Here is a 19531-nt window from a genome sequence, read left to right as displayed (position 1 = left end):
ATATTTATGGTCGCGAGTGCCTGAGCAGCTCGCGTATATGTGACCGCGCTCCGTAGAGTGACAGGGATTTCTGAGTGCAGCGCAACCTCACGAGAAGCTCGAAGGAAATGAAAGCCGAACTTGTCTCTTGCTGCGGGCTGCTGGCGCCACGTAGCGGTTGATCCAGAAACTGTGGGGAACGCGGTTAGGTTTTGAACGCGTGAAATGGCCGGTAAGAGAGTTGTACGTCAATTTGGGCTGACATCACGTGCTGAAATTTCTGCGACCGCGCGCAGTTTCATATGTCGTTTGATCAACTAATGATTGGACAGCATTAGTGCCGGGGGAAATAGTATTGCTGAAGAATATACGAAAAGGAGGAAGCCAATATATGTGCCGGGGTGAAGTTTCGGCCAGGACCTTAAGTATTGCACAACCCGGTGCTGTGAGATCCAATCCTTTAACCCTGTAAAACGCGTTGAATCAATGAATTAATGACAGTCAATGGCACAAACCGTTTCAGACTTGTACGCTCGCTAATTTCACGACGACCCAAACTAACGCTGAAGGCAAAATGCGTGTGTGTCATCTTGGTATCAGACACACGGTCAATGTATGTAGTTGCGTCCGAAACCGTCGTTAAAAAGTTCACCAAATACTAGTCCGAATAGAATTTTCACGTTGCAGCGCCAAAGAAGTGAACGGACTGTCCAAGTAAAAGTTGCAAAAACGTTGTCAGATAAATGCAGGTGAGGTGCTCTGAAAAGGTTATCTCAAACATTTCTAGGCACCTGCCTGTCTCCTCTTGCAAGTTGGAACACCGCCGACGACTTCTATTTTCACAGTGAAGCTCGTCTTTTTCAAAAAAAAGTTATTCAGAGGTGATGAAGATCATCTTCATGAAAGGATAACTTAAAAGGGCACTAACGACAAATTGAAGCCGGCTTGTACAGATTAGATGACGCGTTCTAATCACATAAAGGACATTCTGACAGCAAACGGAGCTTTTATAAGCAGCAAAAGACCGAAAATCAAAGTACAGATGTTACCATCACCGGCAGATCTCTCAAGTGAAACGCGTGCGTCCACATCGATACTTGTGGCTATTACTTAGCATCGCGATTGACCATAAGACGGTGGCAACCCGTCCTTTTCGGCAAGTACGTCATGAATTTGAATCGACTGGCGGGAGTATGTTGAAATAAAAATTGGCAGTGGCTTAACTTGGCTAACCCTGGAATTCAGCGAAAAGCTTCTGCACACATGGTTACCCATCACGTGGCTTGGCATCACTCCATCGGACGTTCTTAAGGCCAAAGGCCAACCCAAAGGTCACCCCATGTCAAAGGTCAACTAAAGGTCATGGGTCAAAAGTTCTACACCGTAACTGTACCACACATGGTCATACACGGCTATCCTTGGTTGGGCTGAAGGTCGCTGTGCTTCCTACCCGAAAACTGCGTTACCTAGCGTAGTGAAGCTTTTCGCTTCAAAAAATTTTGTTGGCGATAAATTCCTCTTTTTGTGCTGGACAAACGTCAACACAGCCGGGAAAAGCCAGAGAATCAATGTTTGCTGAGAACTATGATTGCATGGAAATGTACGCAATGCAAACAAAGCGTAGCTCAAACACTTTGGGAACAAGTCAACCGCCCAATTGGTTATGCCGAGTTCCTTGTCGTGCAAATCGCATGCAGTGATGCTAAGAATGCACATTCTTTTTTTTTCGGGCCGTTCACTGACCTGTAAGTACAAGCTCCGCCGTTAAGCTGTCCGTGCCGAATCGATTTGTGGCTTGACAGGTGTAGTTTCCGACGTCCTTCGACGACACGTTAGGCAGCGTCAGAATGCTGACCGTTTCGCTGAACATCTTAGCGTGGACGTCGTTTTCCGAAAGCAGCTCTCGCCCGTTTTTAAACCAGGCGAAATGAATTGGCTCCGATCCAATATGGGCATTGCAGGAGACCACGATCTTGGTGTTGACCCGAGGATTCTTGGGAAAGGCGAACGGCTGAATCTGAGGCGCCTCTGGAACAGCGTGCCACCAGACTCTCGTAGGCTTGAACCATTCAGCGGCTGACGACAGTAGACAGTTTTAGCTGTGCGTACGCAAGTGCTTGCGCACGCAAAGCGCTACGGCGCTGCGTGCGTTACGCTGTCCGCTTCGAAGTACAGTTTTAGCTGGCCGGGTGGTAGTGTCCCTCAGGCGCACGTAGCGCCATCTAGTGGCAAGACGTCAAAGCACATCAACGCTCGGTTGAAGAAAATTTCATCCGTGATTAGTGATAACTAGTGTGAGTGCATCGGGAGCCTTTTTTGTTCCAAAAAGAAAAACTATGCAAACCGAAGAAAATGTAAGAACTGGCTAATAGCTAGAAAAGAGCTTCGCCAAGTGTCGTTGCTAAGAGGAAAACACACTGCATTTAGTTAGGCCTAGGAGCTTGAAAATCGCCAAATTATCTGAAAAACAGGGGCTAGTTATCGCTTATACTGCTACGTGTGGGCAAGAGTAGGCGAAATAAAAGCGAACCGCTACCATTTGAGGGAGCTATTGCGTCGGAGAATCCAGCGGCGACATGTATTTATTCCGAAGCGGGTGAGCAGGGCGCCGCCATCTTGTCAACGTTTGCGTACGCAAGCCACGCAAGCGCCGCATCGCAAAGTCCGCTGGCTAGCGTACGCACGCAAGACGCAGGGCTTGCGCTTGCGTTCTGCGCATGCGCACTACCGTCCCCGCAAACTCCTTGCGTACGCTAAGCCGTTGCGTACGCACAGCTAAAACTGTCTAGTGACTGTTCAAAGAGCATGCAAGAAATGTCAGGAAAAGGAGGCTCACCACTGCTTCTGCAGGGAACCGAAGCGATTAGGACCGCTGTCAGCTGAATGACGCATAGCACCACAGTGCTCATAGCTCTGAGATGGAAGTTGCACCAATTGTACAGTGGCACGGAAGGCGCACTGCTACTTCAGCAGACCAACGAGAACTGACTTCGCACCGCAACGGCAGAGCCGTGGAGAAAGCCGGGCATAAGAGACGGACAACTAGCGCCACACCGCGGGATATACAGCAACAACTCAGAAAAAACAAGGAATCGGCGTGTTTGGTGCAGTCGAGCGCTTTAAGGCTGCGCTGAATGGATTTAGTTGGAACTCGTAAAGAGCGTAGCGTTTACTGCAAGTACGATCGCGTTGGTCTGGATAGACTGCGATGGCGGCTGGCCCTGCGATTTATGTGGATACTAAAAAAACAAGCATACAAATACTGCTGCGACGAAAGTGCGATGCTGATGTTCGGTTGGCGCAATAAATGTTCAGTTTATGGTACAGCTTGCATTTAAAAACAAGCGAAAACAAAAAGAGCTTTAAGGCAAGACACAAGGAATTCTCAAGAACTTGGTTAAATGGTTAAGCCGGAACATTAAAATTGAGGTAAAAATGCCTGAAGTCAAAGCTTTTTGGCGTTGATTACCTTTCCAAGGTTACCGAATGCTTACTTGGTAGTGATGTAAAGAAACTGAAGAAAATTACTTCAGAGTTCGTTATCCTGGCCATTTCGGCCGTATGTTGGTGATGCCACTACAAGAAGTAAAATATCTGAATCATTTGAACCAAATCCATAAATAAATTTGACTGCGTCACTTGCTTCAGTTCCCTCTCTTTGGCTACTAATATATCGTAGAAAGGAAGTAAAGGACTAGGCGATCGAGGTTCGTGGACCTAGCCAAGTCCATTCAGAGGCTTTTTATCTACGGTCCTCAGCATTTGTGCGGTTTCAATAAAGATTTCGTTTCATTTCCTTTGTCTTCAGAACCCGTAGAGCGCACAAATAGAAAAATATCTGCTTAGCGTAAAACTTTTCTGCCTCATTTACAAATCCGTAGACAGATCTCGACTAGCTTCAATTTCAGACGCAGTCCTGTAATTTAGATATCTCGCACTTAACAGGGTCGCGTCAGATGGCTCTTTCCACGTTAGGCATAATTCTGCCTACCCACCAACACAACTGTGCAGGCGGCCGGGCTGGCTACTCAGCCGATGCTTTTGTGTTCTTGTTTACACGGCATATTTGTAAGTTTTGCTCCATGAGCCACGCCAATGTCACACCCGTGCCAGAACTACTAATCAGTACTTTCTAACCACAGCAACAACGCCGACTTCGAACAGTGCGAAGCTGCTCCACCCAGGTCGCCGCAAAGACGAATCTTACCCTCCACGAATAAAGCGGCTGAGTAGCTCGCAGTTCCCGCAGAGTTCGACACCGTGCACGTATAGTTGCCGAAATCCTCGGGGCCCACGGCCTCGATGGTCAGAGCGGCCACGTTCTCAGCGAGGACCTTGACGTGCTTCCTGGAACTGCTCGTCACTGGCGACCCGCCATGTGTCCACACGTAATGAAATGGTCCCGCGCCGCTCGAAACAGCGCACATGACAGTGATCTTCTGTCCCAGTACAATGTTCTCCAGGAAGGAGAAGGGCATAATTGCTGGCCGTCCTGAAGGAAAAGACAAGAGCCGTGGTCGGAGGAACTGCGGTTACGAAGAAGCAAAGGGCCTGACCGAGGCCAATTCGGAAGAACTCACCGGCATCGAGGCCTCTGCAACGGACAAAGAAGAGGGATCCAATGATGACTAGCGAGAGTAGTTGGTAGGCCATGTCATAAGAAGGGCCTCGTGCCACTAGCTTGCGATATGCTCAGTATACAGCGTACAGGTCAGCTGCGCGCCTGCTCGTTGAGTGGTTCTCTGGCAAGGGAAGAGCTGATGGCGCCTGAACAGAGGCAAGTTGCCACCTCGGACAACTAGCGCCACTCCGAGGGCATTGTGAGAAACAGGCACTGACGGCGGCTTTTTTTCATTCTCCAAGCACCGCGGAGATCAAACGTTGACCAGCTTCTCGGAGAACTGAGTGTGTTTTGTGTAGTACTCATTACGAGCACACTTCGCAGAGAGTACCAAGGTATTAGAGGAGGATGGTGTCACCGAAAGCCTGCCTTTCCATCACATTTGAGAGTTGACAAAGGAAGCGCTCTGCTGTTGTCTAGATGTGCAATGTGCAAGCGGCGCCATCACTTCGAACTTTCGAAGCATCTGTCCACTGCAGAGTTCAATAACTGGATGATTCGAGCTGACTTTCCCGCTGTGGTTGGAAATTGTCATAGAAGACATCCAAGAAGCACGTGAGCCTCACCTTCGACGACCAACGGCGCAGTGTAGCTGTCCGAGCCGTGCGCGTTGGTCACAGAGCACGTGTAGTTCCCCAGGTCCTCGGCCGAAACCTTGTCCAGCGTCAGAGTGGCGATGTTGGCCGTGTCTTCCTTGGCGTGCCTGGTGGCGGTGTTGCCGATGCGGCGGTTGTTGTGGCTCCACTCGAAGCGAAACGGCCTCTGGCCTCCGATCACCACGCAGGCTACGCTGGCCCTCTGGCCGAGAGCGGTGTTCTTGGAGAACAAGAACGGCTGGATGTCCGGAATCAAAGCATGCGCTGTTGGCGCGTTTCTGCGAGGTCTCTGCTGCGTCGGTGGCGCCCTTCCTTCGTATCCAGTGTTCACTGAGGGGAACTGCCGCTCCTCATGGGAACTCTCGGGTAAAACTATAGTTCCGGCACTTAGAATAAAACACGCCAGGAAACTGCACTGTACGGAGACCGACACTGTTAGCTTCATCGCAACCGATGATGCGCCTGTTGTGCTTCGTCGTGGGCAAAGTTGCTGCAGCAGTGCAGGAGCAGTTTGCGAGTTGCGCAGAAAACCACGTTATGGCGGTTCCTTGGCTTTCGGTGCGCTGCTGGAAACGGGAGAATGAGGCCGTGGACAACTAGCGCCACTCTTCGAGAACCCAGTGCACTATCGCAATCCTTTCACTTAAATTTTGTCTTTCTAGCTCGTTTCACGTCTTGTTTCGAAGGGGAGTACGATAGCCTATAGTGTGTTGCATAGTTTACGAATGCCTGTCTCTGTTTCGCATATTCCTTGAACATTTATCGCAAGAATACTTTAGCTTACAGGGCATTCGTAGCCAGCCATCACCCGCCAAACTGAGTGCCTTGCAAGACAGAGACCTCCATTTACTCGTGTATTGCGCCGTGCCGGGGTCACGTTATTCCATCAAGCTGAACGCTATGTACGAAACTGTATCTCTGCAACCTCGAGTGCGTTTTTTTTCTTTTGTACGAATAGCAAATCTTTTGTAACTCCACTGGCTATCAGTTCTACACGTTATATCTCCGGTGTAATCATTTCCATACCTTACATTTCATACCGATTCTATTTCGTGAGGATTGATATTTGCTTTCTTTTGATTTTTGCCCCATACCCTCGCGGGCTGTCACTGGAATCAGTCAATCACACGAGCGGATGATCAGAACCGAATAGAAATGAACGAATGAAATTGTGCTAAAGCGGCCGCAAGAGCGCGTTGGAAAAGGCGACCTGCTTCCCGCTTGTTCACACAATTACAAATCTATTTTCATATTTAGAGTAGCACGTCGTTCTTAAAATCGATGAGAAAAAGAAAGAAAAAAAGGCAAAAAGGGTGCAGCTTGGATAGATATCGCATTTGAGAATTGTATTCCTTGGCTACTTCCAGTGGCATGTTGCCTATCACACTTTATTGACTTTCCCAAAGTGTCGTAATTAGTTTCTTTTTATTAATATATTTGACTTACCCTAAATAATCTTACCGTAACTGTGACCGATTAGAGACATTTTACTAGCTAAAAAAAAAAACACGGAGAGTAGAGAACCCACAAGAGACCTATGGTTTTCTCTACTAGATGTGTTTTTTTGCGCTAGTTAATATGTCTCTATCCAGTAACCAACTAGATCACTTAAGAGACGACTGATCTCATGAGCTAGTTACCATGACAGAGTTGTCAGCGAATCAGCGGTTACCAAGTTGGACGCATTAATTCTTGCACCAAATTCCTTCAAAAGCTGCGCTTTGAATTTTCTTGCTAACATGCGTTGAAGTGGGGAGGTTGTGTCTCTGTGTGACACCGCGACAGCATTGTTAAGTGTTAAAAAACAAACGCACGCTTACGCATCTGTGTTCTTGCATTTATTTCACTCATTTCATGCGAATATACCTGGATGAGGTGCAAAAAACACAAGATAGATTTGAACTGAAATGACGCTCTTGATGATTAAAATGGATGACACCGTACGTTCGTAATTCCCTACAATTGATTTAACGCGGCAAAATATTTTGCTTTCAGTGTATCAAGCTCATGATGAGAACTACAAGTACACATCCACAAGGACGCAGAGAATTCCCTACAGGCCAGCTTCTACACGTAAGTGACTGCCTGTTCCTCGTGATTGTATTCCTGAAAAGCTGTGCAGTCAGTGCTTGGTGCACTTAAGATGGCTTATTGGACAGTCGATGACAGAAGCGCGTTTTACTAGTTCCGGGTGAGGAAGCAACACTGTCACCTTGAAAGAAAGGGACCCCTTGCAGACATCAGGTACGCAGGCCGCGTATGCCCATTCCGTGCGTGTTGCAGGTTACCGGTCACAAACGGCATAATAAAGCATTTACGCTATACTTTACATTGCGAGCTGGGGGGGCGTTGGCCCCTTTTCTTTTGTTTTCAACTGGTTTTCCCTGTGATAACATCTGGTCTGGTGCGAGCTTCCTGTCACTTTTTTCTTCTTCTTGGGGGTTTTACAATAAAAAAAGGGGGGGGGTGAATACAGTACAATTGCTATATCTCCAATGGAACCAAAAAATAAGGTGCAGCTGCTATGAGGACTTGTCTTACGAAACTTAAATCGAAGTGAATAAATCACTCTGGCGTTGTTCGAAGCTCTGAGAGGTGAGTTGTACAGTGCCAGTACGTTAAGGACAAATAGCCCTACGGCAATGGCGCCTACCTTCCACTATCAGCGCCGCCGTCGCAGTGTCGCTGCCGAAGTCGTTGGTCACGGTGCAGGTGTAGTTGCCAACGTCTTCGGCGGCCACTCGCTCGATGGTCATCATGACCACGTTGTCGACCACCGAGCGGGAGTACTTGGCCTCGCCGTTCACGAGAGCCTTTCCGTCCTGCTTCCACACGAAGTGGAACGGTTTTCTTCCGAGTGCCGCGACGCACGTGACGCTCACCTTCTCTCCCAGGGTGACGCTTGGTGGAAAGGCCAGCGGCTGGATACGCGGCTGGTCTGCGCGCCAAACGAAAGCAACCCTAACGCTCTTCGTGCTTATAAATGCGCGTACGCTGCAGCCTGGATTTCCTATTTACCTTGAGTTGCCGCGTGGATGGCCCCAAACAGGCCGAAAACGATAGCCAGTGCAGTCGCTTTGATCCTGTGTCCATATGAAGCCATGTTCTTTGAGAGTGAGCGGGCAGAACTCTGCAGATGTAAGGCTTCAGTCTAACTGGCCACGGCTCTTTCCATCCTATAGAAGGTGCAGTGTATCTGGGGTTTTGTTTTTTATGAAATATACTGAGAAGCTGCGGACAGCTAGCGCCACACCGTGGCCGCCATCGCAAGCGCTTGGCCGTTCTTTTGGATGAAAGACGCTCAGCAAGAATCTGCGGGCATAGCGCGGTCCGCCGAGATGTGAGACAGATACTGCTCCATTTCTTTCCACAACAACCAGTTTTCAATGAAAACCGAAAGATTAAATCTACGAGAGGCATGAACTCGAGGCTGGTCACCACTTAGCCCTTGTTTGAAAAGTTCATAGCAAAATGAATACCATGGCTGTTTTGAGGCATTGGATGGATAAGACGCTAAATTAACAGGGCTTGATGTGCCACAAACGTTACGGAATTTGATTGCAAACGGCGAAGATTGGTAACAAATCACCAATGTCTTCCATTCCTCGGTGATCGGTTCGACTATGGGTGCAATTTGTTCTTCAATTGGCTCTTTCATGAGGCCCACCATCTGGCTCTCAATTTAGTCTGTATAAACGTCATGCAATTCTTATGCGGTGTATTTAAATTTTCCATTTAGGCGTTAGGAGCGCGTGCACCACACGGATTAGCTCTCTCGTCCCCGCCCGTTCCCACGTGGCCCGGATTGTAGGCGTAATTTCTCCCCCTTCTCAGCGACAAAATTCATGCTGAAGAACAATTCAACACCCGTCTTTTTTCTGCGAATAAAGCCCGCAGTATTTAGCCATGGTTCTTCGCCTCTGTAACTCCGCCGCAGTTTATTGTTTTAAGGATTAACAAACTCTTTGTTTCAAGTACAGCTCATGAAAGGTTCGCCAGAGGTGTAAGGGCTTCCATTACGTCCCGCCTGCTCACATTTCAGTCATGCCGACAGCTTCCATTTATACAGTTTAGAATAATCAAATAAAGCCCGAGTTTGAAGCAGCGATTCTCTCATTTGCGTTCACCGCTCTTGTTTGCTCGACAATCGTGGCATTCCCAACGCAGGCGCGCTAGCATCTTCTACGTTGTAACGAGACGGACATTGGTTGAGGCGACTTACCAGTGACGACGAGGTGGGAGCTGACGCTGTCCGAACCCGCAGGGTTGCTGACTGTGCAGGTGTAGTTGCCGATGTCTTCGGCGCCCACTTCGAGTATCGTTAGGGAGGACACAGTTTCGGACAGCCGCTTCACTTCACGCCTCTGGCTGCTGCTGAACCTTGCGCCATCTTTCGACCAGAAGAAATCGAGCGGCTCGCTTCCTTCGAATGCAACGCAGTGTACACTGACTTTCTTCTGCGCTTGCTTGATCGTCGGGAAAGTGAATGGCTGCACCCTCGGGGGTTCGCCTGAAATGTTTCACGTCGCTCTGTATATGCGTGAAGACAGGTTTTTTTTTTTTGAGGAGTCAGCCAAATGTGGGAAGACTCGGTGCTGTGCAGATATAGCACATGCTCACCTGCGAAACCCGCTGTTGCGCACGGAAAGACGTGGATGAAGATGGTGATGGCTGGAGAAGATAAGAAAATTGCCATTGGTGACAGTGGATGCAGTTGGCGCGTAGATACGCGCGCCTTGATGAACCTTCCGTGAACACTGGCCAATTCTCTGTGCGCACAGCTCTGCAGTGCACGCGGCCGGGAAAACCTGGAGCGTTCTTGCGGGCAGCTAGCGCCACGCCGTGGGCGGAGACGGAACCTCTGAAGCGAGTGGTGGTGGTGGGGGTGGTAAAAACGTTATTTTCGTCAAAATTCATTGAAAGGTGCTCTTTCGTAGATCGAGTGGGGTCTCCATATCGCTTTTCTTCTGTCTTTGCTTCACTGCGGGTCGCGTGATGTGGCCAGGAGCCCTTGGCGCTCGGTGACTTCCAAAGTTCGGCTCACGGCCCGGAATTGGGTCCTCGGGTCGGAGCTGAGCACTCCAACCTCCCACTCTTCGTTTTTCGAGAGCTGCAGGTCCATCGGACGACGAAAGGCGCGAGTGGACTATCTGCGCCGTACACATCAACAGGCACAAAATGCTGTATACGTCGACGCAGCCATGTACCCCGATTCAACAAACGCGGTGGCGGTCGTCTTGGACACCAATTTCAAGGAAATCGCCAGCGCCTCCCTACGAAACTGCTCTCCCACAGTAGCGGAAACTGTTGCAATTGCCCTCGCAATCCAGCACGGCGATGCTACGGGAAATGAGTTAAAAATTATTACCGACTCCCAGTCCGCGTGTCGCCTCTTCCTCTCTGGCAGACTTCCACACTCCGTCGCTCCCATTCTGACTACCCCACAAGTTCAAAATTCCACATGCAAGCACCAAATCACTTGGACTCCTGGCCACGAGGGGCTCGAGGGAGACGAGGCCGCGGACAGTCTAGCTTGAGGATATACTAACCGAGCGACTAACCTCCCCGACCTCACCCCTCTCCCCTCTACGTACGGCGAGCGGCTCCTCCTTCTCCGAACACAAAGACAAGTCTATCCCCCACCACACCGGAAGCTAACGGCGGCAGAGGCGAGGGAATGGCGACAAGTACAGACAAACACCTTTCCTAACCTACACAAGTACCACATAATCTTCCCCGACAGATATGACAGCATCTGCCCCTGGTGTGGCGGAATTCCAACAACATATCATGTAACATGGGGCTGCTCCGGTCCCAAGCCCCCCGAACTAGACAAACATCATTCCGAGGAACAGTGGGAGTCTGCCCTGTTCAGCTCTGACTTGGCGACGCAGCGAAAGCTGATATCCCAAGCAAGAGCAACTGCGGTGGACATTGGGGTCCTGAAATAAGGACTCCACCCAAAATCTGTATTTTCGCCTCTCTATCCTACCTTTTTGGAGTAAATGTTTTCTACTACTACTATGCTACGTCAGTGGGCTTTTTAAGACACGTAAGCGCAGTATCACCGGATGTCAACATCGTTGCAGACCGTGTGGTGCACATTATGGGCTCGCTGTTGTTGCCTGTTGTGCCGGCGGCTCCCCGCTCACCGATGCTCCGCGTTCAATGGTCGCGCATGGGGTCGACATCTCTACCAGACCATCTACGCCACTTTGTTTGGAAGCTTGGTTGGGCAGTGCTGCCTACTTGTGAGCGGCTAGAGCGGTGGGGTGTTTGACGCTCCAGTACCTGCCCGAATTGCCACGCTTCCAGAATCTAATCGCTATGCTACAGTTACCTGCGCGGTAGCGCGTGTCCTTTGGCGCGCGGCTCATGCGGGATTCCGTGGGCAGGGCATTTCGAGGTTTGTCTCCCTTGGCCGCTTCCACAGCGGCCTGTTAATTGTTGCGGGTCTTTTTAGTTTATGGCGCAGTCGATTCACCGCGGTTGCTGGTGGCTTTCGACGCCGCGCTGTGCGGCCAATACTTGGCCGTCCTCAAAGGGAGGTGATCAGTTTCTTGTCGGAGGAAGTCTTTTTCTTGGGAGAGGAAGAGTTTCTCCGGCAGTGGTCGTGCCCATTCATTTCTGTTAACAACGATCGTCTTGTTATGGTCATTAGACCAAACTGGCGCTAAGGTCTTTCTCTTTCCGTGTCACATTATTGCTGCTTCACTCTTCTGTCAAAAGGTATGCTATCCCGTTTTACATCGCCCACAAGCAATTCCTGTTAGTTGCTCAAAGATGCTTATGGTACCTTTTTAATTGGCTCGCCTCACATGCTTAGCTTCATGTCTACTTGCGAATGTGAATGTATCCGGTAACCTTGGCATAATATATTTTTTTCTAGTCAGTTGTCGCTTTCTGGGGGCGCAGTGCCCTAATAATAATGCTGCCGCATGTGAGCAAAAGAACAATAGACACTCATTTCTTTTTTCTCTTTTTTTTTCGTTTTGCGTTCAGGATAATATATGAGCGCCGACCGGAACATTCCGTGTGCTCGCACGCAAGACCTCCATGTGGAAGCAGCCCATATCTTGAATGGTAACGTGATGGACCGCAATGACTTGTGCGATCACAATCTCCGCTCAACCGGATCAACCCAGAGAGGCCTTATACTTAACAGCATGTTAGACGAATGATTTCCACGCTACGTTAACCACGCCCACGCGATATTTAGATTAGCGGCTAGGTGATTTAATCAACCATCGTCTTACTTGTAAAAACGGGACAATAAAAAACAAATTGTTATATCAGCTCGATCTTAAGCTCGACAACAAGCCGTATTCCGTTCACTGGCAACTTAAATGCCATTTTAATAAAATGGGAAAGTGAATACAATAGACTACGGTAACGCTTTTAATACATTCGGCCAGGAGACGGAGGCGCTGGAGCGGTAGGGTCGTCGCGTCTCCAGCGGCGGCCGGCGGCGTAACTCCCGGAGAAAAACTCGCACTGCTTCCGCGGCGAATGCGAAGGCCGTATGAAAGAGCGCGCGCGCGCCCCTCGAGACCGGCCGTGACGGTGCAAGTGTTGGAGCCATTTGAGGCAGACGGTGCGACTTCGAAGACAGTAACGTCGGGGCGAAGTTTAGTATCAATATATCCTGCGCAGTCAAGACTCTACGTGAGAGTAATTCGTCTTCGGTATTCCTGGCTTCTTCAGGTCTTGTGATCGTCACAAGCCCGGTCTTCTCAAACGGGCTGCTGGCGGTGAGCTTGGGTCAAAGTCTGGCGTCTTCAAAACTGGCATCTTACTAAAAGAGTTTTATATAAAGTCTGGCACTTTTGGTACGTGTGACGAAAACTATAAGTGGTTTGTCTGACGGCAGATTATATCGTGATGCAGGCCTAAAGCCGATATGTAAGTAGTGCAGTTATATACAAAAGAGACAGCGCTTGAGAGCGCGAGCAAAGATGTTGATTGAAGTCCTGCATAGATGTGCGAAGATAGCTTCAGAGTGAACTTATGGCTCACGTGCAACACAAGTAGAAATGAAGCTTGAAATCGAACACACCTGTTACCAGCAAGACCGCCGTGAACCAGTCGCTTCCCTCGTCATTCGTCGCCGTGCATGTGTAGTTCCCGATGTCTGCAGCCGACACTTGATGCACGAAGAGGCTCGACATCTTCCCACCGACATGTTCGACGGTGTACTTCCCGCCGCTGTCGATCCTTACGCCGTCCTTAGACCACGCGAACTCCAGCGGCTGCTTGCCTTCCGTCGCGAAACAGGACACCGTAATGTCCTTGCCCAGTCGGTGTTGCTTTGGAAAGGAGAACGGCTGAATCTTGGGCTTTTCTGAAAACGTTGCGAAGAGCACGCCGTAGAGCATGGCCAAAAGCGACAGGATTTTTTCTGCGATTCGAGCTGTAGTCTTTCTAGTGACTCCGTTTTTTTTTTTTGGATTGCAATAGCATGCTAAAAAAAGCCGGCAACACTAGAGATCACAAAAGTCAGTATTTGCTCACCCGTTGAGATGTCTTCGGAACCTCTCGCAACGATTACGAAGCAGCATAGAAGAATGAGCAGAGGGGAACGCCACATGACTGTCTTTACGTGGGAAGGATAACTGAAGGCGATGGTCCGACGGCGGATGCCTGCTCAAGAATCTGTCCTCGCCCGGTCGTGGCGTGCGGATGAATACTCGGACCTCCGCGACAGAGTTATGTGGAAGTTGATTCGGTACTGTGGACAACTAGTGCCACCTATCGGACGAGTATTGAACAGAGTCAGTCGACGACGCGCTTAAGCTGACGACAGAGCGCGACTTCTCTTCCAACCGCAGCGTTGCCAGCCGTGCCTTTTGGGATTTAGAGCGCAGAAAGATTTCAGGAACAAAAAGATGAAGGGGGACACAGATGGGCAAATTATTTGTGAACATGATGGAGAAACAGGTGCACAGGAACCGAACTAAGAGGCAATGGATTCGCGAGGCAAAGAAGTGGCCTTGTGCAAAGCTGACATCGTTGTCTTGGAACGCATTGACGGCCACAAGTGCTGGAGAGTGCAGTGAACGCAACGATGAAGTGAAGGAACTTTGAGCGAATGTTGAGTTCGCCAACGGGTTCAGAAGCGGAGGCTGCGATGACCGCAGTAGCGGCAGGACATACGGAGTCGGTGATGAGTGGACGGTGCGAAGAAGCTATTTCGGCCTCTGTACTATCAAAGCAACACCGTATACAGCTCATAAGTTCATGCTCAGTTCTCCTAGCACGACAAGCTTATGTGATGTGGAAACCAGCTGAGCTGGTTCACCGGTGGTGGAAAACGAAATGTTAGTTGCAAAAACGGAACCGATATAAATCGCTATAATTTTTTTTCACGAGGGAGGAGATCCTTATAATGACCATCGTATATTGTAGTATTAAAATATCGGCTTGAATGTCCGCTGCTATCGACGTTACCACTGATAACACTTCTAACCTGGTCTCTTTTTTTTCACTTAGACCTTCAAAATAAAAAAACTGCACATGCGAACACCACTAAACATTGACATCAAGGTGTCTATACAAGTTCTCAGTGTACAACACGATGCGTAGTTTCGATTTCGTATCTCACTGAAGCTCAGCGAAACGAAGTAGCGATAACGCAATGTCTGTCTCCGTAACTGAATTCATCGTGGTGGTTCTGTAGTTACAGCGTTCGCGGGTCAGCACAACTTATCAGGTCCGGCCTTACGCGTTTGAATGGAGGCAAAATGTAATAAAAACATCCCGAGGACTGAGATTTCGGTGCTAAAGAACCTCGGGCGGTAAAAATTAAAGCGCAGTTCTCCACAATGTCATGCTTTATATAACACACTGTTTCGTTGACAGCAGTGTGTCCGTTAGGTGTTTATACAGCTATAAAGCGTGTTATTATTATCACCGAAACCTATTAAACCTTTGCAGAGGTCAGTTTTCGCACGTTTTCGCACGTTATCTTACCGAATTTGTTAATTACTTGAAACATTATTTTCCATCTCATCGAAAAGCCTACTTACAGAATTCAGCCCACCCAAATCTCACTTCGCAGTGGAAGGATTTCGAACTACCGCATAAGGACAGGGCTACCTTCGACTATGAGCGCCGCTGTGGCGCTGTCGCTGCCGAAGTCGTTGTTCACGGTGCAGGTGTAGTTGCCGACGTCTTCCGCAGTCACTCGCTCGATGGTCATTGTGACTATGTTGTCGACGACGACGCGCCAATACTTGGTCTTGGCGTTCGCGAGCACCTTGCCGTCCTGCCTCCAGACGAAGTCGAAAGGCTTTCTTCCCGTCACGACGACGCAGGTGACGCTGACCTTCTCTCCTAGATTGACGTTTGGCGGAAAAGCCAGCGGCTGGATTCGCGGCTGATCTGCGTTCGAAACACCAGGCCTCGTGACCGAGTCGTAGGTTTCAGCCTTTGCGTATATTTACCTTGCGTTGAGGCGTCGGAACCCGCTAGCAGTCCCAAAACGAGAAACGCTGTCATTAGCCTGATACTGTTGTGAGCTCCGGTCATGCTGCTTGTGACTAGCCTGTGCACACTCCAGCCCCGCATCTGTGAAGCGGGCACTACTTTTCTCTGTTGTTTTGGAACTGTGCAGCGCGCTGACAGACTACGGACAACTAGCGCCACATAGGGGCGAGTGTTGTAAGTGGAGAACTTCATGCAGTGCCTTCCATCGTAGATTCATCTCGGGTCTCGGGCTCTCTTTGCGTTCCGATCGTACTCGGCAAAGGCAACGTTTCCGAATGGCTTAACGCAAGCGAGATGCTCCATTTGCACTTTTATGTGTAGTGTGAAGCTGTGCATTAAGAAAATATCAAGGTGAGCTCGAAGAGTTTCTCTCCCATTGCGGAAACCATCGTGGCTATTATTTTCTAGAAATGTCCGGGAAATGCTGGCAGCTGCCTTTTCAGCAGCACTCAAAAGCGCCCACTCATGCTGCATATGCGCGAGTCATATAATCACAGTGAAAAAACATGCAGCACGGATATAAAAAGAAATCTCGAAAATTGGAACTTCAAGCAAACCGAAGATTCATGCCAATTATGCCGAGTTCATTATTAACGGAGCCCTTTTAATATACTAAATTTTTACAGGATCGAAGAATCAGTTCTAATAAATCGACTGTTCCAATTAAGCGAGTTTGGATTGACAAGAATCCCTTTCTTGTACATCATCTGTCCCTGGGAGCTTGGATTTCGTACGGGCGGTTTAACGGCTGCATACGTACAGCAATAGGAAAATGAGCACTTTCAGGCGTATAGGCCAAGCGAAGTAAACGGAGAAAGACTGATGGCGGTGCCGAAGCACTGAACTGTGCTCGAAATCATGTTGAAAATAACTCTGCTCGCCGCTGTGGCTGGTGGCTCTCTATGGCTACGGCACCAAGCTGCGGATTCGTTCCGGGAAGCGTCGGCGCCGTACTTGGATGCTGTCGAAGTGTAAAAGAGCCGATGTACTGAGTTTTCGGTACTCGTTAAAGACGTCCAGGTGGTCAAAATTAATCGGGAGCCCTGCAATACGTCATCCCTCAGTGTACACGGTGTTCCCTTCTCACGTCATCGTCATCACCATCGCCAGGCCCGCTAAACCCACTAAAGGACAAATGCTTATCCCAACGGAGAGCAAGCTTCCAGTGAGGTAAATGCTACGTTAAAGTCTATAAACTTCTTTGCACTGTGGCTGAGAGATACCACGTGACTGACCTGTGACGAGCAGTTCAGCAGCGTGGCTGTCGCTACCAGCCTCGTTCGATGCTTGGCACGTGTAGTTTCCCACGTCCTCCGCGGTAACTTTCGGAATGGTGAGCGTCGAAAGGGTTTCCGTCAGCGTCTGGGGCACAGCCCGGTCACCCGCTGCCACGGGACGGCCATCCTTGAACCAGGCGAACTTCAGTGGCCGGCTTCCACGAATCGCGATGCAGGACACCACGAGGGTCTCGAGCAGGGGATGATCCTTCGCGATGTACAGGGGCTGCAGCCTGGGGGCTTCTGTGCAGCGTGTGACGGACGATGTGCTTGGTTAGAAACCTATGGTCGCACTGGGAATCCGTTGTTGATCCTTCAATCAGTTTTACCTTGTGTAGTGGCCGCATGAAGGAGACACCACGTTCCAAGCATCGCGATGAGGATCCGTGCTGACGTGGGAGAGGTCATCGCGACTGTCTATCGAAATTCAGGCTCTTCTGGGGCTCGATCCGCCGATGTTGGGAGGAGTGTTTTCTGGTCTAGCCAGGCTACAGACAACTGGCGCCACACAGAGTCGAAAGCAGGAACTACACTTCTGTAGCGGCGCGGCATGTTTAAAGGAGTACTTAAAACCATTTGAGCAACGTAAATCGAGGCATGCCTTCAAAGCCCGCAGTCTTCGATATGATTCTTTAAAAAAAATGCTGGTTTATTTTCGTTTATTTTATGACGCGTATGACAACAACACAAAGAGGAACAGCGAGTGCAAGTATGCCTGCAGACTAATTTTCTGTGAGCGCTGAGCAGCGCATTTGTGTATTTAATTGTACCTTCGACGCGGGCGGAGGAATTTTATATTTAATTCTTTCTAGGGTTGCCAATGACGCCATGCGCGTTCGGAGGCCAGAAAAAGATGTCCACCAGCTACTCGTTCGAAAATCGCATGTAAATGGGAATGTCCGGCGTGTGAAGCGAGTCCACAAAATATGGAGGTACAGTATTAGCGTAATTCCATAAGCTCGAAAGATTTCTCCGCTAGAATTGGGTACTTTCTCTATCCACGAAATATTGAGTACGCAATTAAGGCACTCTATCGCTATGGATTTTCCTGCAGCAAAGCAAGCATTGTCATTCATTTTCACAAAGCTTCATTTTCATATTTTCGCACATAATTTATCATAAAATCCTTTGCCCACCCACCTGCGACCACGAGCTCTGCCGTGAATCTGTCGCGTCCGACGGCGTTTGTAGCCTGGCACGTGTAGTTTCCGACGTCCTCGGCGCCGACGTTGATGATTGTCAGCACAGATACGGAGTCGGTGACCATTTTGGAGATCACGTTGTGGCTCTTAGCAGGCAGTGGGCGGCCATCTCTAAGCCACGCTAGTTCCAGCGGCGGTGTGCCTTGGCTGGCGACACAAGTGACGGCGAGGGTCCGTCCCACTGGGTGATCCTTGGGAAATGCGAAGGGGTTGAGCCTGGGAGGGTCTGCGCGCAAGATGCGGTGCACCGTGTGCCTCTGTTCAGATCGTAGAGGAAAGGAACTCGAATGGATGTCGGTCTGCCTACCTGTCGAGGTTTCAGCGAACGACGCTAAGATCATCATCATCGAGAGGACGCTGATGAGCATGGCTTCAGATTGAAGCGAAGGTGCTTTCGGTGGAGTCCGTATCCTCTCTACGGCAGCGCTGACCTGCAATCTGGCTTTTATGCTGTCGCTGCAAGCATCAAATCTGGCATAACCGCTGATGGCAGAACTTGTGGCGCCACATGTCGAGAGTGAGCGCAACTAAAACTGTATATGCAATGAAGACCTCCTCCTTGAGTTGTTTTTTTCGCAAGAAGGGAGCGTCTGTACCGGCTTCCATGTTCTTGAATCGGTTCTGTCTCTGGGTCGCAGAATGACGATTTGGAGCACGTGTCTTCTTGCTATACAGTCGGTCCGTGCTTTGAAGCAATGCAGAAAATTTGGCAGCCTTGGTGATGAAGGCGGCCTCTACGACTCTGACGCATGCTGACGGTTTAGAGTGCGCCTTGGGGTTGCAGCGCAGCATTTAGCTCCGGATGCGGTGACGCGATAGTTTGGTCGATTCCATGGATATATAGGTGCAGAATATACGTAAATATACGGTACCAAAATAGAAAGTCTGCCTTTTTTGTCCAACATATATTAGACGGCGAGGCAAGGCGGCAGTCAAAATTAGTTTGGAATGAGAGCTGTTCGTCCACTTTTGAGTCCTCCCGGGAGCATGCATGGGCTGGCGTCAGTTGATCGTAATAGAGGAACAAAGGGAGGGGGGGGGGGGGGTGGCTGTCAAGAAGAGCAAACATGTGCGAAGCCACCACAACATCAGCTGTGCGTGCAATAGAGAGGCGTTGTCTTGTTTTGGATGAGTTTGAAATTTTAAGTGAGCTGTACAACAAGCATCACCTGTGGTGCAAGCAGCGAGCCAACAACTCACGCTAAAGCGGGCGAAAAGACGTGACCCTTATTAGCACGAATAGAACCTGTAGGAAACCCGTGATGAAGTTAGCATCGTTTAGACGCATATGTCGATCTGTTGGTCGTCATGGTAGATGTCGCAGCGAGAAATTTGTTGATGGATTTCTCCTTGACCAAGTATAGGAAGCAA

General features: G+C 49.5%; 1 protein-coding gene across 19 annotated transcripts in view; it reads right to left on the bottom strand.

Moving 5' to 3' along the window:
- LOC144106770 (cell adhesion molecule Dscam1-like) overlaps nucleotides 1-19531 on the bottom strand; it is a 102365-nt gene that overhangs the window by 59949 nt on the left and 22885 nt on the right. For 2 of the 19 annotated variants that reach the window (XM_077639691.1, XM_077639679.1), the window contains exons 1-2: nucleotides 8215-8326; nucleotides 7850-8134 (exon numbers count right to left, since the gene is read on the bottom strand). The exons of 12 other annotated variants lie outside the window; for them this stretch is intronic. In XM_077639691.1, coding sequence (XP_077495817.1) covers nucleotides 7850-8134; nucleotides 8215-8299 — 370 coding nt within the window. In that variant the 5' untranslated portion in view covers nucleotides 8300-8326. Of the gene's footprint in view, nucleotides 1-1722; nucleotides 2008-2815; nucleotides 2966-4186; nucleotides 4472-4559; nucleotides 4711-5166; nucleotides 5651-7849; nucleotides 8135-8214; nucleotides 8327-19531 lie in introns of those variants that run through there. 5 more of the 19 variants (XM_077639697.1, XM_077639684.1, XM_077639669.1 and 2 more) reach the window with 3 other exon arrangements.

This window comes from Amblyomma americanum, chromosome 10, assembly GCF_052857255.1.
Source record: "Amblyomma americanum isolate KBUSLIRL-KWMA chromosome 10, ASM5285725v1, whole genome shotgun sequence".
Lineage (NCBI taxonomy): Eukaryota > Metazoa > Arthropoda > Arachnida > Ixodida > Ixodidae > Amblyomma > Amblyomma americanum.
Note: the sequence above shows the minus strand (reverse complement) of the source record. Positions and strands in the feature narration are given on the sequence as shown.